Source organism: Solanum dulcamara, chromosome 12 (genome assembly GCF_947179165.1).
Source record: "Solanum dulcamara chromosome 12, daSolDulc1.2, whole genome shotgun sequence".
Classification (NCBI taxonomy): domain Eukaryota; kingdom Viridiplantae; phylum Streptophyta; class Magnoliopsida; order Solanales; family Solanaceae; genus Solanum; species Solanum dulcamara.
In genome coordinates this window covers 8651785-8669864 of record NC_077248.1, presented here as the reverse complement: position 1 = coordinate 8669864, position 18080 = coordinate 8651785, and the positions used below count along the sequence as shown (strand labels likewise).

At 34.9% G+C, this 18080-nt stretch overlaps 2 protein-coding genes across 3 annotated transcripts; both read left to right on the top strand.

Annotated features, from left to right (window-relative positions):
• The first annotated feature begins 1089 nt into the window (after nt 1-1089).
• On the top strand, nt 1090-4298 carry LOC129876569 (40S ribosomal protein S23). Its single transcript, XM_055952033.1, has 4 exons — nt 1090-1197; nt 3535-3690; nt 3795-3921; nt 4010-4298. Exons 1-4 carry the CDS (start codon nt 1193-1195, stop codon nt 4148-4150), a joined length of 429 nt encoding a protein of 142 aa, XP_055808008.1. The 5' UTR covers nt 1090-1192; the 3' UTR covers nt 4151-4298.
• A 1468-nt stretch (nt 4299-5766) lies between these two features.
• On the top strand, nt 5767-16592 carry LOC129876568 (subtilisin-like protease SBT6.1). Of its 2 annotated transcripts, XM_055952032.1 has the most exons (11): nt 5767-5820; nt 6725-7601; nt 9944-10072; nt 10241-10393; nt 11227-11343; nt 12722-12906; nt 13749-14012; nt 14093-15161; nt 15585-16061; nt 16143-16203; nt 16280-16592. In XM_055952032.1, the coding sequence occupies exons 2-11, from the start codon at nt 6987-6989 to the stop codon at nt 16360-16362; spliced, it is 3153 nt and encodes a 1050-aa protein (XP_055808007.1). In that variant the 5' UTR covers nt 5767-5820; nt 6725-6986; the 3' UTR covers nt 16363-16592. The 2 variants fall into 2 exon arrangements, with proteins under 2 accessions (XP_055808007.1, XP_055808006.1); XM_055952031.1 differs by lacking the exon at nt 5767-5820 and having other exon boundaries at nt 6632-7601.
• The last annotated feature ends 1488 nt before the right edge of the window (nt 16593-18080 follow it).

Here is an 18080-nt window from a genome sequence, read left to right as displayed (position 1 = left end):
CTCTAGTAAAGGTTGATGTTACAATAGATCTGAGAAATGAATAAAAAATAATAATATTTTGATGTAACATTGGTTTTATTTAAATAAGAAGATGAAAAGAGGAATGAACAAATATAGATTTTATGATTTTTTTGGGGTGAAGTTTCTTTTCTTGAATACTATTTATTCAAAAGAAATTCGGATTGTTAGTCCATCCAAATAATTTTGCCCTTACCCTTTTGGGTCGAGCGCTAGGTTCAAGCAACTTCATACCACTTCGTCCCTTTCACTCTTTTGCTCAATCTCTACAACAAAAAAGGGTCATTGTCACATCTCAGACGATAGAAAATCTAAATATTTGTGAAAGAGGGTGAATCTACTTTATTATACATGAGAAACTCACAAAAATTTTGAGTGCTTGAGCATCCAATAAGTTGAAACAAGGGTCAATGAAAGAGGCTATCTATTATTCCTACATATTTTATATTCAAACGATGCAAATCCACTAGCTTAGGGCCTAATTACATGCCTTCACATGAGTTTTAGAAATTACAATCCGTGCTAGATTTTCGTCTCTATATAAATGGAGTCAAAATTAAGTGTAATTTATTTTAAATTTATTGTATCCAAGTAAATTGACATGTATCTGTTATGTACTTACTCTCTCGCTCGCCTCTCTCCTATCTCGCTTGCCACTCTCCTCCCTCACTCGTCTTTCTCCCTTTTCACTCATCTCTCTATGTATCAATATTTCATAATGTATCTTAAGTGTATCTGATATTCTATATATATGTATGTAGTGTAATTTGCATGTATCTGGGATATACTGACTCTCTCGCTTACCTCTCTCTTCCTATGTATCTACATTTCAGAGTGTATCTGATAGCAGAAATATATGTATCTAAGTGTATTTGACTGAAAATATGGTATGAATATTAATTAGTGAGACAATATATAAATATTTCAAACTATAGGGAGAATTATTAGTAAATATGGTAGGAATATTTGTATAATTAGGTAGTTTTTTCCATCTTTCATTAGCAATATTTTCTGGGCCTAAGCATACAGCCCAAAGCATTGTTAGACCCAACATCCTTCTCACTCAGCCCAAACCCAGAACTCTTTTATAGACCGGTTAGGGTTTTATTAAGCTGCTGCATCTCTTCATCAGCAACAACAGCCTGAAGTCGGAGCACTCTGTCACTCAGCAAACATGGGGTATGATTTCTGTTTATTTTCTTCCATTTTGATTTACTTATTCACTGCTATTATGGAAGTAAACAGTAAAAGGGAGTTTTGTTCTTGTGTTTTTCTTATGGGAATCTGATTCTAGCTGTTCGATGTGAACTCCTAATTGTACCGAGTTAATTGTCTATGGGAATGATGATGAACTACTAAAACATGTGAGAAATTTTGAGTATCTAAAAGCTAGAAGTAGTAGATATTGTAATTTGTAAGGGTAGTTATGGAGAGTGTTTAATTACGTTAGATCTGTGCTGGAACTAAAAATGGTAGATTGAATTGCTTTTTCCTATGTGGCATAATGCATTTTTAGGTGAAAAAGAATGGCATGAAAGGTTCAATACATGATTGGGGCCAGTATGGATTTCAAATCTGGGTTAAATCCATTGCAACAATTTGTGATACTGAAGGGAATCAAGAAAAACTGGATTTTGAATACAATTTCACCAGGAAAATCCCAATAATGTTATAAAATCATAATATATGTACAATATCTCAAGTCTGGTTAAAGAAATAAGCATGAAGGGAGATCTGGAAATAAGATTTAAGAGATTTAGGTGAAAGAAATTGGTAGAAATCTATGGACGGAATGAGATAAGGAGATAGATTAAAGTTTGGATTGTTAAATATGAAGATGAAATGGGGAAATTGTAAAGAAGAGATAGGGTTTTGGGTTGAAATTACCAGAAGGTTCTTATTTGTGTTGAGTTGGCTCGAAATAGTAAGGTTATTTAAGTAAATAAAAATGGGGAGAGTGCTAATCTACTAGACTCATGTAGTAGGTAACCAAAACCTCATATATATATATATATATAGCCACTCATGTATAGTACCTGACTATATTATATATAGGGTTTTGCTAACATACTACAGGAGTTGTATATTAGGTTAATATTGTTCCCATTTTAATGTTTTCTTAAAAACCATTATGAGTACATCACCAAGGCATTAAGTAGGTGTTTGTACATGAGTTGGTTGTGATTTGAAAATAGAAGTGGTATTTAAAGTAGAAGTTGAAAAGGGTATTTGGAAGTTGAAGTTGTGTCTGAACATGCAAATATAGTTGAAGTTTTGTGAGTAAAGATTTGGGGAAAAAACATGAAATTCCTGAAACTTGTTTTTCAAATTTTATATTTCAAGTTTGAAGTTGAAATAATGAGCCAATTTAATCTTGTTTTTTCAAACTTCTAATTCTATTTTTCCAAGTTTGAAGTTGAAATAATTAGTCAATTTTAATAAACTAACACTTATTTGAAATAGTCTCCAAATTTATTTCAAAGATTTGGAATCTTATCTGAGCTATTATATGATTTTGTTTAATAAAAATCCTCAATAATTCACATGCTTCAACCCAAATGGTCTTAAAATCTTGGTAGAATATGTAGGGATCACCCTAAACTTGACGCGTTTTATTTGGTGCATGTATAGACTTAATGTTTTTTTGTAGTTGCTCCTACAAAAAAGCTTGGCATTTCAATAGTTTGACCCCTTGTAACAACCACCTAGTATAGAAAGTAGATTCAAACTATGTTTGGACGTGTGTGTGTGTGGGGGGGGGGGGGTAAATATTTAGTAACATCATATAAATCTAGCCATAAAAATGTAAAATTAATGATTTCCTCTTTAATTTTTTCTCCGCCCCTATGTTCCTGTCTCTCATTTTTCCTATATATTGTTTTCTCCACATTTCCCTTCCTCCATTAGTATGCAACTTCTGATTTTCTTTCTTTTACCATCAATTTCAACCCTTTCCATTTTCCTTTTTGACTCCCTTATTTCTCATATAACATGTGTCTGCTTTGTTAACATGATAAAGTTCCTCTCAGTGTATGTTCCACTCTTTAAATATATAGTAGTTTCGAACTATGTGTGGACCCATGAACACTATATGATATGAATATTTACTCTCCTACACGCCCAACATAGTTTAGTTCCAGTTTCTATGCAAGGTGGCTAATAAATGGGGCCAAGTTTATTGAAATGCCAACTTTAAGGGGATAATTAGATCAATGTACAATTCTAGGTGTGCACTAAATAAAATGCGTCAAGTTTAGGAGGTCCCAATGTATTCTCCCTAAGTTCATTTGGTAAGATGTGAAGAATAAACCCTAAGCTACTCATTAACACATTTTGTTGTTAAGAGGGAAGATCATTGCCCATTAAGATTATATTTGTGTTGCATTGTATGATTGGTTCATTTTTAGATTCCTATGATCTGTTGTGGTATAGCATCTAGTACTAGTTTAAGGGGGGATGTTTAGCCATTTTGCTTGTATGAGCTATATACATGTCCTTATGGGTAAAAATTTGCAGGAAGACACGTGGAATGGGAGCTGGACGCAAGCTGAAGTCCCACCGTAGAAGGCAAAGGTGGGCTGACAAGTCCTACAAGAAATCCCATCTTGGGAATGAATGGAAGAAGCCATTTGCTGGGTCATCCCATGCCAAAGGCATTGTGCTTGAGAAGATGTAGGTCCACTCTATGCTGTATATGGTTACACTGTCCTCCAAACCATGCAGATTTATAGCACTTTGTTCTAACATTCAAACTTGCTGGAATGCTTTGTATGCAGAGGTATTGAAGCTAAGCAGCCGAATTCTGCTATTCGTAAATGTGCTAGGGTTCAACTCATCAAAAATGGGAAGAAGATTGCTGCTTTTGTCCCCAATGATGGTTGTTTGAACTACATTGAAGAAAACGTACGCCCCTTGCTTCTTATATCTCTTTTCCTAAGCAGACTGTCAAATTTTGTCGCTTTTCTTGTTGCTGACCCTTGACACATTGCAGGATGAGGTGTTGATCGCTGGATTTGGTCGTAAGGGACATGCTGTGGGAGATATTCCTGGTGTCAGGTTCAAGGTTGTCAAGGTTTCTGGTGTCTCTCTCCTGGCTCTCTTCAAGGAGAAGAAAGAGAAACCTAGATCTTAGGTTGTCCTTTTTACCAAAATACTTTCAAGCATGTAACAGGCTATATTAGCTATCTTGAGTTTGTGAACGAACAGTTTTTGATCTAGGGTATTATGTTGGAATTTCGATTCTTCTATGAAGTTCATATTTATTATCTTAAAATATTAAAGTACTGTTCAAGTTAAGCCCCCCACAGGCCCACACCCAAAGAACCAAAGAAAAAAAGAACAACTAGGGGTGTTTTTTACTTATTTTCTTATGTTTTGTGTGTAAAATTATTTTAAATGTATTTGTATATAATTGAGATAAATATTATGAGAGGTGGGGTAGAGCGATCGGGATGGGGAATAGATTGATGGAGTGATCATGAGGTATGAGGTGTGTTGGAAGGTGGGAGTAGACAAATCAATATGAGATGTCATTTAGGTGACATTCTGTTTAGAGTAGGTTTTTTGTTTTCCTTATACACCAAGCTCAAGGAAAGATTATTGAAAAAACATATAATCTCATAATTAAAAATAACTTAATAAATTATAGTGTGACTAAATATTACTCATATTAAGAGCCTGTTTGGATGGGCTTAAAAAAAGTAATTTTTATGTATGAAGTGCTTTTAGAATTTTGAAGTGCTGAAAGTTATTTTTATATATATAAAAAGGGTAGTTTGGGAATTTAGTTAAAATATAAGGGATATAAAAATAATTTCCATGGTCAAACAAAATAACTTTAAGCATTTGGAAAAAAAAGTTAGAAATCCTAACTTTTCATTTTTGACTGACTTTAAGAACTTTTGGCTTAAAGTTAGCATTAGACAAACACGTCCAAAAGCTAAAAAGGGACTTTAAGTTGGTTCCCATCCAAACGGTCTCTAAATTCTTTATAAGGTTCATTCAGTCCTCACCGTCAGTTCTATAAAACTGAGACCTTTATTGTGCGTTTCACCATATTGTTTGCGCAAAACTTGTAAGTTTTCTACCTCTCTTCCTCATCCTCCAATTCCACACCCAAAGAGAAAACGAACAACTAAGGGTGTGTTTGCTATTAAGAAAAATGTTTCTTAGGAAAACAAGTAGGTTTTTTAATTTATTTTCTTGTGTTTTGTATGTAAAATTTAAATATAATCTAGACAAATAATATGAGAGGTGGGGTACAGCGATGGGGATGAGGAATACAGTGGCGGAGTGATCATGAGGTGTGTTGGAAGGTGGGAAAAGACAATCAATGTGGGATGTCATTCAAGTGACATTCTATTAGAGTAGTTTTTTTGTTTTCCTTCGTACAGAATGCACGCAGTGATGATTCGACAAAAAATAATATTATTTATATATGGTTAAAATATTTTTTTTTATATATATATATAGTAAATATCGAATCCCTTCAACTAGTTCGTATGTCTACTTTTTTATATTTTGAACCCTCTTAATCAAAATCCAGAATGGAGTAGTTTAGGAGTATTATATTAGTCATCAACTAGTAGTGACAAAGATTACCAAAAAAAATAAAAATAGCAAGAGACAAAACAAGAAAACATTATTGCTCAATTCTTGAAAAAAACATATAATGTAATAAATAAAAATAACTTAATAAATTATATTTAAATACTACTCATATTAAATTCTTTTACTTTATAAGGCTGTAAAACTGAAACCTTTATTGTGCGTTTCACCAAATTGTTTGCGCAAAAGTTGTCAGTAAGTTTTGAAGCTCTGTTCGTCATCCTCCAATGTTTGTGGTTCCCTTGATCATTGTGTACTTTATGGCTTTGATTTTTTAAAACAATTCTTACTTGTGCAATTTTTCACAATTGAAGCTCAAAAAGGAAAATAAATAAATAAATTGCAGTGCTTAATATTTACTCATAACAAACCCTTTGGTTTCTCGAATTAAGATGATTTTTTTGATGGATTGTAGTGAAAAGTAGTGTGACGTCTCTTCGCTTTTATTTAAAGTCCAAAATTTTGCATATGACATTCTGGTTTCAATTTTCAAATAATAGCGGGAATCGAGAATCTGTGTACTGAGTAAAAGCGAAATATCTAACCTTCTCTACTTTTGAAGATAGACTGGAAAGCAAGCTCAGAGAATAGCTAAGTGGAAGTTGAACAGAGAGTGAACGGACGGCAAGTGACTTTGCTCTCATGCTGGTTTTCGTCGAATCTTTTTGATCACCTTCAAAAACAAACCGGAATTCCGTCTTGACATGATAAATAGTGATGCCCACCTGCCTGGATTCTATCGGAAATAGCCTCTCTTTTACCTAAGCTAAGGTTTGTCTACACTTTACCCTTCTGTCTGGATGGAACTTTAGTTACTGTGCAGATTTATTTTATTTTTTCCTTAATATTTTGGTTAAAATGCCTAACATTACGAGTATGTCTTGTTTAATGATCCAAAGTTTGAGTTTTTTTTTCATGATATTTTGTTTTGCAAGATACCCTTAAAATAAGACCATGAGATACCCTTTAGGCCTTTATTACCAGGCTGCCAGTACTGGATTTTTTTTTAGATTCTCATTTAATCACTTGGTATGGAATTTAGTTCTTTTTCAGTTGAATTTTGCTCAAACTAATGTTGTATCTCTTTTCAACCTTCAAGAAGGCAGGCCTGGTTACAAGTTCAGTATTTATCATATGCTTGTGATTTTACTGTTAGCTGAGTACATGCATCCCTCTTTTCAAGAAGCCAAGAAGGTTATAGTTTCTAGAGGATTGGGATATGAAAGTTCCCATTAAAGCAATTTTTTATCATTCAAGTATAAGAGCAAACTAGAGAACAGGATTTTGATTGTGCTCAAGTACAGATTGAAACCTTTGGTTACTCCTCATTGCTCTAATGGGGATATAATCATTCTTGAAACATGCCTCAAACTCCTAAAAAATCATTCTTCTCCTTCTCTCTTATTCCCTTCCTTCTGGTGTATACACTCATCCGCTTCGACTCATCTTTATTCGTTCAACTCCTGAAGTTCCCTCAATGTCAAACACTAACTATGCCTGAATCAGTAGATTCTGAGCCATTTATTTCTAGTAGCTCTGATGATTGCCACCATCACCAGAAGCAACAATCTGATAGCAAAAATTATATTGTTCGATTTTATCAGTATAGAAAAGCTGAAGATCACTGGAATTATCTTCAAGATAACTTGAAGTTTAAGGGATGGCAATGGATTGAGAGGAGAAATCCGGCTGCAAGATTTCCTACTGACTTTGGTTTGGTGGCAATAGACAAGTCAGCAAAAGAACTTTTGCTAGAAAAGTTCATAGAATTGAATCTTGTAAAAGACGTTTCATTGGATTTGAGCTATCAAAGGATAGTTCTTGAAGAGAAGAGTGAGAAGATTGGAGCTTTTGCCAATGGGAAGAAGAGGCCAGGGAAGATTTTTTCTGCTATGTCCTTCAGTGAAAGTCAAAATTATGCAGTGGCCAATAATAGTAAATTGAAGATTAGCTGGAAAAGACATCTATTGATGCAGGCAAGTCCACTGATGTTTTTGTGTTTTGTTATGTATGATTTACTGATAATTTATGTCGTTGGAATGCATGCAACCGTTCTTTTTGTGATCATGATATATGATACGGTCAACTGTGTTCTGTGCTGCATTGTAAATGTTCATAGGATATTAATCTCTTTCATTTAGCATTTGTCTTTGTCTATGATATGGTCAACTGTGTTGCACTGTATATGTTCATAGGAAATTAATTTCTTTCAGTTACCTTTTGTCTTTGTCCTTTTCCTATTTTGGTCTTATCAAGTGTCTATTCTTCTAGTGATTCGCCTTGATTTGAGACTTCGGATTGAGAAAAAATTAGAGAGAGATTAGAGAATGTGTGAATACTAATGTTTTACGACTGATTCCTTTTATGGGCTCAACTTACAATGCGTAGTTGTTTTTCTCAAGTAGGACACTTGTAAGAAGCACAACTATTTAGATTTAGGTATCTGCACTTGACTAGCTGACACTCCCCTTCTAGCCCGTCCATATATGTATGAGCCTGTTGCATATGTAACTAATACGGGAACTAGTGAAGAACTTGTGAATATATCTACAATCTGGGCATTTGACTAAACGAACTTCGTGAGAATGTCTTCTGAGATTATAAGATGCTCGTATCCCTGACAAAGTGACAATTTATTTTCATTTGCTTAATTCTTTCATGACACGCTAAATTCAACGGAATATGAAGAGAAACTTGATTATTGCACATAAATCTTATTGATCACTCTAAATTGCGATCTTTGAGCGACTCTTTGATCCATACAGTTCCACAAGTTGTCACTGCCATGGCCCAATATTTTGCTTTTTCATTGGATCTACCAACCATGTTTTGTTTCTTTACTCTTTCAAGATACCAAATGATCTCTAAATAGAATTGTGTATTTATATCCTTAGATCATAAGAGCCTCACTTTAAGTTGCTTGAATCAGATCTAAGAGAGTGAATCGGCCTATAATTTGTCATTTTTATGTCCTCAAGGTTGTCAGAGCATACTTAAGCAGTGAGATGACAATACCTAATCTTTATTGCACAACGTTGATGCCTAGAAAGTACAACAATTTGCCAGGTTCTTAGTCTAGAAGTGATGAAATAGATGTATCATTAGTATTTTTTATTATCAATGATAACTATGTCAGCAACACAAACCACCAAATTATACACAGATTCAGATAACTTCATAGTGAGTCATGCCAACCCTGAATTACTTGAAAAAATTCTACCCAAAAGATGTCGGACAATCTCACCGGACAAGTGTTTGAAGGTTGTCTTGAAGGATAATATCTAGCGCTTTTTGTTCATATTGTTTTTATAGATTTTTGTGGTGGAGTTTATCATCATTGGGATAATTATAGTAGATGGCCATTCGATCATTTTAATTACCAAAAAAATGGCCATTCGGTGTATATTCATATATACTCAGTTTATATTTCATGTATAGAATGTTTCATAATGTATATTCAGTATATAGCTCATGTATAAGTAATCTATATTATATAGTCAGTGTATACTTTCTATGACTTTTGGCAAGCTATATTGTATAGTCACTCTATATTTCCTATGATTTTTGGCTATTTTTTATGTAAATAAAACATGACTATATTTGTTGTAAACTAATTAGTTTATTGTATATATTTGAAATTGTCCCTTTATCATTTTGATGCGTCATAAAACTATATGTACAAGTTTTGTTATAAGGAAAAAGTAGAGTTTGTCATTTTTCTTTGGTAAATGTGTTTGCTTTCCTCAACCATAATAGTGTTTTTCTTCATCTACCTTCGCTCTTGTTTGTCTCTTCCAAAGAGTTTACATACAAGCAGGTATTCCATTAGAATACTGTGCACAAAGCTTTGCAAGAGACACATCATGAGTCTCATCATGGGCTATATGTTGGTGTGGCCGTTCCTTTGCTTGTTTAATGAATTGCAGCTGTCCTAATTGGTATCAAAAACTTCTACACATGAGGTTTGGTTATGGAAGTCGATAATCATAATCAGATTATTGTGCTATTTTGGGGTTGGAGGGAGAAGAATTGTGATATGCGGCTTGACTCTTCCCTATTTCTGTTTTCTTCTTATGTAAGTTTCCTGAATGAGTGTTCGGATCCATAACTTCTAATTGATTGTTTCTTTCCTGTTGGCACTCAAGGATAAAAACAAAGTCAACTTCCTTTTTTAAAAGCTTTGATTGCATCCTTTGAGTGACTGAGTCTCATGTTGCTGCTCTATTTTTTTTTCTTTTTCTACATTGAACATATTGCTGTTGTTCCCTACATTTTCTTAATTAACTTGTTTTGTCTATCCTGTATGATTATTTTGCAGAAACCTCAAGTCACATCCCTCTTCGGGGCACATGCACTTTGGTCAAAAGGGATTACTGGTGCTAAAGTCAAAATGGCAATTTTTGATACAGGTATTCGGGCAGGTCACCTTCATTTTCGTAATATCAAGGTATCTTGTCTCTTTTTAATAAATTTTGTATCATAGAAATGTTTTAGTTAGATCCAGTATGGTTTGAAGCTTGACATTTTCAATTACATTTACATATGTGTCAATGCACATATCTTGTTACCATCTTTCAATAATAGACAATGGGATTGATTCCTGATTAATTTTCAGGAACGCACAAATTGGACCAATGAAGATACATTGAATGACAATGTAGGACATGGGACATTTGTAGCTGGTGTCATTGCTAGTCAGGATGAAGAATGCCACGGTTTTGCTCCAGACACAGAGATCTATGCTTTCCGTGTATTTACAGATGCACAGGTAGTGGATTCCTTAAGAACTAGTATGACAATTCCTTTTCTTTCGGGGGTGTGATGGGGCTTTTCTTTTTTAAAATGTTTAGGTAAGCAGAAACTGAGATCTGCAACAATCTTGTGCCTTAGATTATTGACTCTGATTTATTGTACTGATGTTTTATAGAAGTTTGCTGGAAGTAAAGTGGTGGTGGTGAAATGTCTTCTACATTCAAGCTATAAATGATAAAACGCTGAGCATGAGCCACCTATGGTTTGGTCCAATGGTACGGATGCTACACGTGAGTGTGCATTAGTGCACATCACGGATTTGAACTCTAGATAAAAAGTATGGTATTTAAGTTAGCATGTAGGAAGAGGGTAGAGGGGCAGGCAGACCCATATTCCACTGGGTTTCGAACTTATGCGCCACTTGGAATCGGCCCATTGTACAGGGATTTCTTTGATATAAAAAAATGCTAAGCATGAAAAAATTGAATCTTTTACTAACTTTCTGAATGACGGTGTATGATTTAGAGTTTGATTTAGCCTGACTAGACGTCTATGGGAACTTACATATATTTCTGTCACTTTATTTGGTTTATATCTTCTGGCTTTGTCAATTTAGGACATCTCGTTCAACATATTGTAATCTCTGGTTTCTTTTGATAAATTATTTCTCATCATATAAAACTAAAGATGTATTCTTTTGAGATAGCACAGTAATAGGAACTTAATGAATGCAACAAGGAAAATTCAAAAGAATTTAGATGTGGAAGAGGGTCTACATACACAAAAAGATCAATCCTGTGGTAATCAATTTAGCAAGTTTATGAGAACTGTCTGTTCAATTTATTGCAGGTCTCTTACACATCGTGGTTTCTTGATGCATTTAATTACGCAATTGCAACCAACATGGATGTGCTGAATTTGAGCATAGGTGGACCTGATTATTTGGATCTCCCTTTTGTGGAGAAGGTGGGGTTATCAGGTCACTGATCTATTAGTTTATTTTTATTGTTTTTATGTGGTATGGTATTGGGTGCATTTTGTCTACAGCATAAGCATTGAAATGATCTTTTGCTGTTACATTACTCAATATAATTATTGTCTAAGTTTCCGTGTCATTTGTGGTCTGGGAAGTGTAAGAAGTTTGATTTTGATTGTCAGCATGCTAATATTATATTTCCTTATTTAGTGCATGGATTTTAATTAGCTTCATGAGCTTGTTGGTGCATATGTTTCATTAGATTTATTAATTTCGCAGACTAAACTATGTCATGGAGATCTTATTCACAAGGATTATATATTGATTTAGTACTCTATTTTGTAGAAGCAGTCCTGAGATTTTAAGCCTGTCATTTCACTGAAATTAGCATTATTTCCGGCAGGACCTGAAACAACGTTAGTTTTCACCTTTATATTGATGAAATGTACAACAACAACAATAATTACGCATCAATTCCTAACTAGTTATGCTGGCTATATGATTCCTCACCATCCATCTGCCCTATTTAAAGTTGTCCAATATTCAATAGCATGGACATCTATAGAGGTTCTTTTTCTACTGAAATCCAAATTTCTAGACAGACTAAAGAGACTCCTAGTAAATATTAGACCTAATATAAGCGCACCAGCATGATTACAGCTTAATTCTTACTAGTTAGGGTCGTCCATGTAGATATTTTGCTTCTATTGTGTTCTATTGCTAACTTTGTATGAATTCTAAGAGAAAAGATTGTAGATATACCTAGCCTCTTTTAACACCTCCAATTATCATGGTTTCACACCTTAGGACCAGCACGTTTGGAGGAATATTTAGGACATGACAAGACCATCTCAAATGACATTCTCTTATTTCTTCCCTTAAATGTGTTACTTACACCTTCTGTCAGATGCTATCATTTCTATGATTTTGTGTAATCTTGTATTATCGTACATTTATTTTAATGTCTGCATTTCAATGACGATCATCTTCTCTATATAAAGACCAACATTTACTCAGACATAGCATTGCTAGTCTTATAACCATTCTATAAACTTGGCTTTATAGGTACCCTCTTATTGCATTAAATGTTGTAGTACTCCTCAATTTTATCCATCTTGGTTAAATTTGATGTGATACATCTTCTTTTATCATACTACTGTCCTTAAAAATTGAGCCTAGACACCTAAATGGTATGCATTTAGGTATGACGCTCTCGTCTAGTCCCACCTCAACTTCACTCTTCTTATGCTTGCTTAACTTTCAGTGCATATATTCTGTGTTACTTCTATTTATTCTAAAATCTTACCCTCTAGAGTCTTTCTTCGTAGATGCTTTATATTGATGAATGTAATCAATATTTTTTGCTAGGTCTGGGAGCTTACCGCAAACAACATTATCATGGTTTCCGCTGTTGGAAATGATGGACCACTTTATGGTACTCTAAACAACCCTGCAGATCAAAGTGATGTTATTGGTGTCGGTGCTATTGATTATAGTGATCATGTAGCCTCATTTTCATCACGTGGCATGAGTACTTGGGAAATTCCTCATGGGTATGCTGTCTTTTTTTTTTCCGTATGTATATTCTTTTCTGTGAAGTATAATCTCTAGACAGATTAATCCTTTATTTTTCTGCCCTCTCCTTCTCTGTATAAAAGTTTTATGTTATGTATATGATCACATAGGTAGTCAATGAGTGTGTTTGGATACACCAGCCTCATTAAAGGAAGATGCCCTTAAAGATCAGCTCTTCTGAAACAGACCAGCATTTTATGAGCTCTGTTTTATCCATGGTTGTGATGTTTCGAGTGAACTTCTGAGTGGAAAATGATGGATGAAAAATGGGGAAAAAAATGTTGTGGATGAATAGGAACATAACAGCTGTTGAATGCCTCTGTTGCAGCATACTCAGCTTCCAAGGAAAAAGGATAAGGAAGACAGATGAACTGTAAACATGAAATAGAAGAAAGTCATAATTAGGGTCTTTGGTTCTTTTTCTTGCCTTTTTTTGTTATAATTTTCTCATGAAAAGAAGAAATTCAAAAGTATGGTTAGTTGGATTTTTTTCCTTTCGATTTTTTAGGCTTTTGCTTTTGAATAAGTTACTATGTTTACTTTAGTTGTTCTACGCTTTCTAGGAGTCTCTTAGCCCTGCTAGAGATTTTTATGCTAGGAGAAAATATAGAGAACTTCTAGTACTTATTTTATTTTGTGCAATATTGTCTTGAGATGATTTTAATGGAGAATCATGATTAGTGAGGATTCATATTGCCGACCCCAACTTGTATGGAACTGGGGTTGTAGTTGTTGTTGCTTGCTTTTCTAATAACAGTTCAATGATTACACTTATACGATCAAACCATAGATTTGTAACTCATGGACTCTGCCTTGGCAGTTATGGCCGTGTGAAGCCAGACCTTGTTGCTTATGGACGTGAGATTATGGGATCCAAAATCAGCACAGGTTGTAAAAGATTATCTGGCACAAGCGTGGCCAGTCCTGTGGTTGCTGGCGTAGTATGCCTCCTTGTTAGCATTGTACCTGAGAACAAGCGAAAGGGCATTCTAAATCCAGCCAGCGTCAAACAAGCACTGGTTGAGGGGGCAACAAAGCTTTCCGGTCCCAGCTTATATGAGCAGGGTGCTGGCAGGGTTAACTTGTGAGTTTATTTATGCTTGCTCCTCAATGATATTCAGTGCATTAGTTAGTCTTTTGCTTAACCTTCAACGTCAATGACAGGTTGGAGTCATATGAAATTTTGAAACACTATAAACCTCGAGCAAGCATCTTTCCCAGTGTTCTTGATTACACTGATTGCCCTTACTCTTGGCCATTTTGCCGTCAACCACTTTATGCAGGTGCAATGCCAGTTATATTTAATGCCACTATTTTAAATGGAATGGGTGTAGTTGGTTATGTTGAGAGCCCGCCTACATGGCATCCTTCCAATCATGAAGGTAACCTTCTTAGCATCCGTTTTACTTATTCAGATGTCATTTGGCCTTGGTGTGGTTATCTAGCACTACACATTCAAATCAAGGAAGAAGGAGCTCAATTTTCAGAAGAAATTGAAGGCAACATAACTGTCAAAATCTACAGCCCACCAGCTGTAGGCGAAAAGAGTCGGCGAAGTAGTGCCTGTGTCCTGCACTTGAAACTGCAAGTGATTCCTACACCACCAAGATCTGTACGGATATTATGGGATCAATTTCACAGTATAAAGTATCCACCAGGTTATATTCCGATAGATTCCTTTGATGTTAGGAATGATTTACTTGACTGGCATGGGGATCACCTGCATACAAATTTTCATTCACTGTTTAACATGCTAAGAGATGCTGGATACTATATAGAAACTCTTGGCTCCCCTCTCACATGTTTTGATGCGAATCAGTATGGGACGCTTCTCCTGGTGGATCTCGAGGATGAGTACTTCCCCGAAGAGATAAAGAAGCTACAGGATGATGTCATTAATTCAGGTCTTGGTCTGGCTGTATTTGCTGACTGGTATAATGTGGATTCAATGGTAAAGATGAGATTCTTTGATGGTAATACACATAGCTGGTGGACACCAGTCACAGGAGGTGCCAATGTTCCTGCTTTGAATGATCTTTTGGCTACCTTTGGGATTGCATTTGGTGATAAAATTCTAAATGGTGATTTTTTCTTCTCCAGTAAACAGAATCGGTATGCATCTGGGACTGACATTTTGAAGTTCCCGAGCGGTGGATACTTGCACAGCTTTCCATTCCTAGATAGATCGCAGAGCATGGCCACTCAGAATGTCATATTACCCGGCATGGCCAAGGTGAGCTGAGAAGGCTGTTCATTAAAAAAAAAAACTGGCCTATCCTTGTCATTTAGATTCATAGAAGCCACAAGATTCGTTAGTAAGAGTTAGATGGCACCAGTCATAACTTCTCTCTTTTAGCTTATTCCTGAACTAATATTGAGTATCTCTGTGAGCTGCAGTTCAAAGTGAGATAGCTCCCTGTAAGAGAGCGTACACATATACTACTGTTTTGGACAGGAGCATGCCTTACGTTAGACGTAGAATTGTTTTTCAGCATTCATTATCATAAAACAAATAAGTATTTAATGTTTGCTTGCTTTGAATTGCACAAAGTACGCTGGAAGAAAAATACAATTTTTCCAATGAAGAACCTTTTGCTAGTGATAATAGATTTCTTGTCACTGTCTATCTAACTAGCAATATATTTGATGAATACAGATAGATTCACCTATTCTTGGTTTTTTGGAGGTTGGTGGGGGTGGAATTGCAGTATATGGAGACTCTAACTGTTTGGACAGCAGCCATATGGTTGCCGATTGTTATTGGCTTCTGAAGAAAATATTAGATTTTACTAGCAGAAATGAAAAAGACCCTGTACTTTTCTCAGATTCAGTTAGACAAAATACACCGTTATATGTTGACAATAACAAGTTGCCATCCCGCAGAACAGATGTAAATTTTTCTATGTATTCTAGTGTTGTTGGAAAGGAGTTGATCTGCGAGCGTGACTCAAGATTTGAAGTATGGGGAACAAAGGGTTACAATTTACCGTCCAGAAGAAAGAACTGCAGATTGCCTGCCTATCCTGGCAATAACTTGGGTACAGGTCTCAATTCTACTGTTGAAACTAATTCAGCTCAGAAGAATGGAGACTCTCTTGAGAACAAGTACTGGAGTTCATTTTACAAAGATGACGTAAGAAACTTTTAGTAGTCATTTGCTTGTGAAACTTCTTTTAACATATATAATAGCTAATTTCATTTTCCATAACTGCAGATTGACATGCCTCTACTAGTTACTAGTCATTGGTTTGTGCCAGCAATTGTTGCCATAATTGGTTTGTACTATTTGATCTATTAACACAGTTTTCTTATTCATTCATTATTCTTATAAACTTTTGCCAATATTATTAGGTCTAATGCTCTTATTCTGGGGCATGCAACAGCGTGGCATGAGGAGGAGAAGATCTAGCTCAGGCCATTTTTCTAGTTTATAGCCCTAATTTGACGTGGATTATACTTTTTTTGATGTGCTTTCTAAGGTTTTGTGATATGATTTAAGCAATATATATTGACAAAGCAAGCTAACTAAATATAGCAGGCTGATAATTCCGTTTTCCTTTGTTACCATATCAGACTTTGAAATACTGGATAATTCTTCAAGAAACTTGGTTATACCAGATTATTTTTCATACACGCGCGATTCTGAGATGTATTGTTGGACTATTTTTTTTTATATATATTACAAGTACCCTTGCGATTTTCATCTATGTAAATAAGCCTGAAAATATCAGTGTTCATGTAAATGTTGACGTTATAGAAGATTTGAAGGAAAATCTATTGTCAGAACAGTTGGATATGCTTAGGAATACATGTTTTGAAGCTATTCTTCAACTGACCAAAAAAATTAATAATTGGTGTGCAGAATCAATTAATTCATTACTTCTTGTTGAGGTGGGTATATCCAGAGAATGATGATGATTTATGGGTTGAATTGAATGGTGTCAAAATGTGTATTGGTTTGGAGGAGTGTGTGTTAATGATTCGTGGTGATGTTGTGAGTCACCAGTATCCTCGTTATGACTAATTTGATTGTGAGATGTTTTGATCGTTCTAAAAATATATAGATAAGGTGGCATTGATGAGTGATGATGAACTATGCACTCTAAAATGAATTTTTTTTTTTCCAGATTGTGTAGTGTTTTATAATACTAAGAGTTTCTTAATATTAGGATAATTGACCTTCTTAAATATGTTGGATGTGTTATAAAATAAATTAACTTGGCAAAATAAAAAGGAGAGGAGAACAAAAGAGAAAAAGCCAAGCCGTGTATGTATTTTTTTTATATCTATATCTTACACGCAGAGGCTATATTTATAGCCAAAAGGTGAAGAAAAATAGTGGGCAGTGGGCCCCACTTATATTAAAAAATAATTGCAAGTGGACATCCACTTGTTCCACTTGCTCTTTAACACCCCCTTGATATCCACGTGAAATGTGTCTCATTAAAAACTTTACAAGAAATAATATACATAGTTATAAATAATATACATGTTTATCCTGATCACCCATTGATGTTGTGCCTCGTTAAAACCTTGCTAGGAAAATCTCAGAGGGAAAAAGCCTAGTGAAGGAAAAAGAGTACACACATCTGGTAATACGCCTTGAGTGTTGCATCATTAAAAACCTTACCAGAAAAATCTAGTGGAAAAAATCCTTGGTTAAGGGAAAAAGAGTGCATCGCGTATTTTACTCCCCTGATAAAAACTTCATTTGATATTTTGGAGACGACGTATTTCAACCTTATATCTTAGTTTTTCAAACGTTGGTGTTGGTAATGCCTTTGTGAATAAATCTGCAAGATTATCACTTAAACGAACTTGTTGTATATCAATATTATCATTCTGCTGAAGATCATGTGTGAAGAATAATTTTGGTGAAATATGTTTCGTTCTGTCTCCTTTTATGAAGCCACCTTTTAATTGAGTTATGCACGCGGCATTGTCTTCGAATATAATTGTGGATACTTTGACATCATTTTCTAGGCCGCATCTTTCTTTAATGAACTATATCATCGATCTCAACCACACACATTCTCTACTTGCTTAATGAATTGCTATTATTTTAGTATGATTTGAAGAAATAGCAACAATAGATTGCTTTGTAGACCGTCATGATATAACAGGTCCTAAATGTTCAATTTGTAGACCCAGA

Coding starts and splice junctions, on each gene's coding strand:
- LOC129876568 (XM_055952032.1), top strand. CDS start 6,987: ATGCCTCAAACTCCTAAAAAATCATTCTTCTCCTTCTCTCTTATTCCC. Junction 15,162..15,584: donor TATTACCCGGCATGGCCAAG/GTGAGCTGAGAA, acceptor TGATGAATACAG/ATAGATTCACCTATTCTTGG. Junction 16,062..16,142: donor GTTCATTTTACAAAGATGAC/GTAAGAAACTTT, acceptor CCATAACTGCAG/ATTGACATGCCTCTACTAGT.
- LOC129876569 (XM_055952033.1), top strand. Junction 3,691..3,794: donor GGCATTGTGCTTGAGAAGAT/GTAGGTCCACTC, acceptor CTTTGTATGCAG/AGGTATTGAAGCTAAGCAGC. Junction 3,922..4,009: donor TGAACTACATTGAAGAAAAC/GTACGCCCCTTG, acceptor GACACATTGCAG/GATGAGGTGTTGATCGCTGG.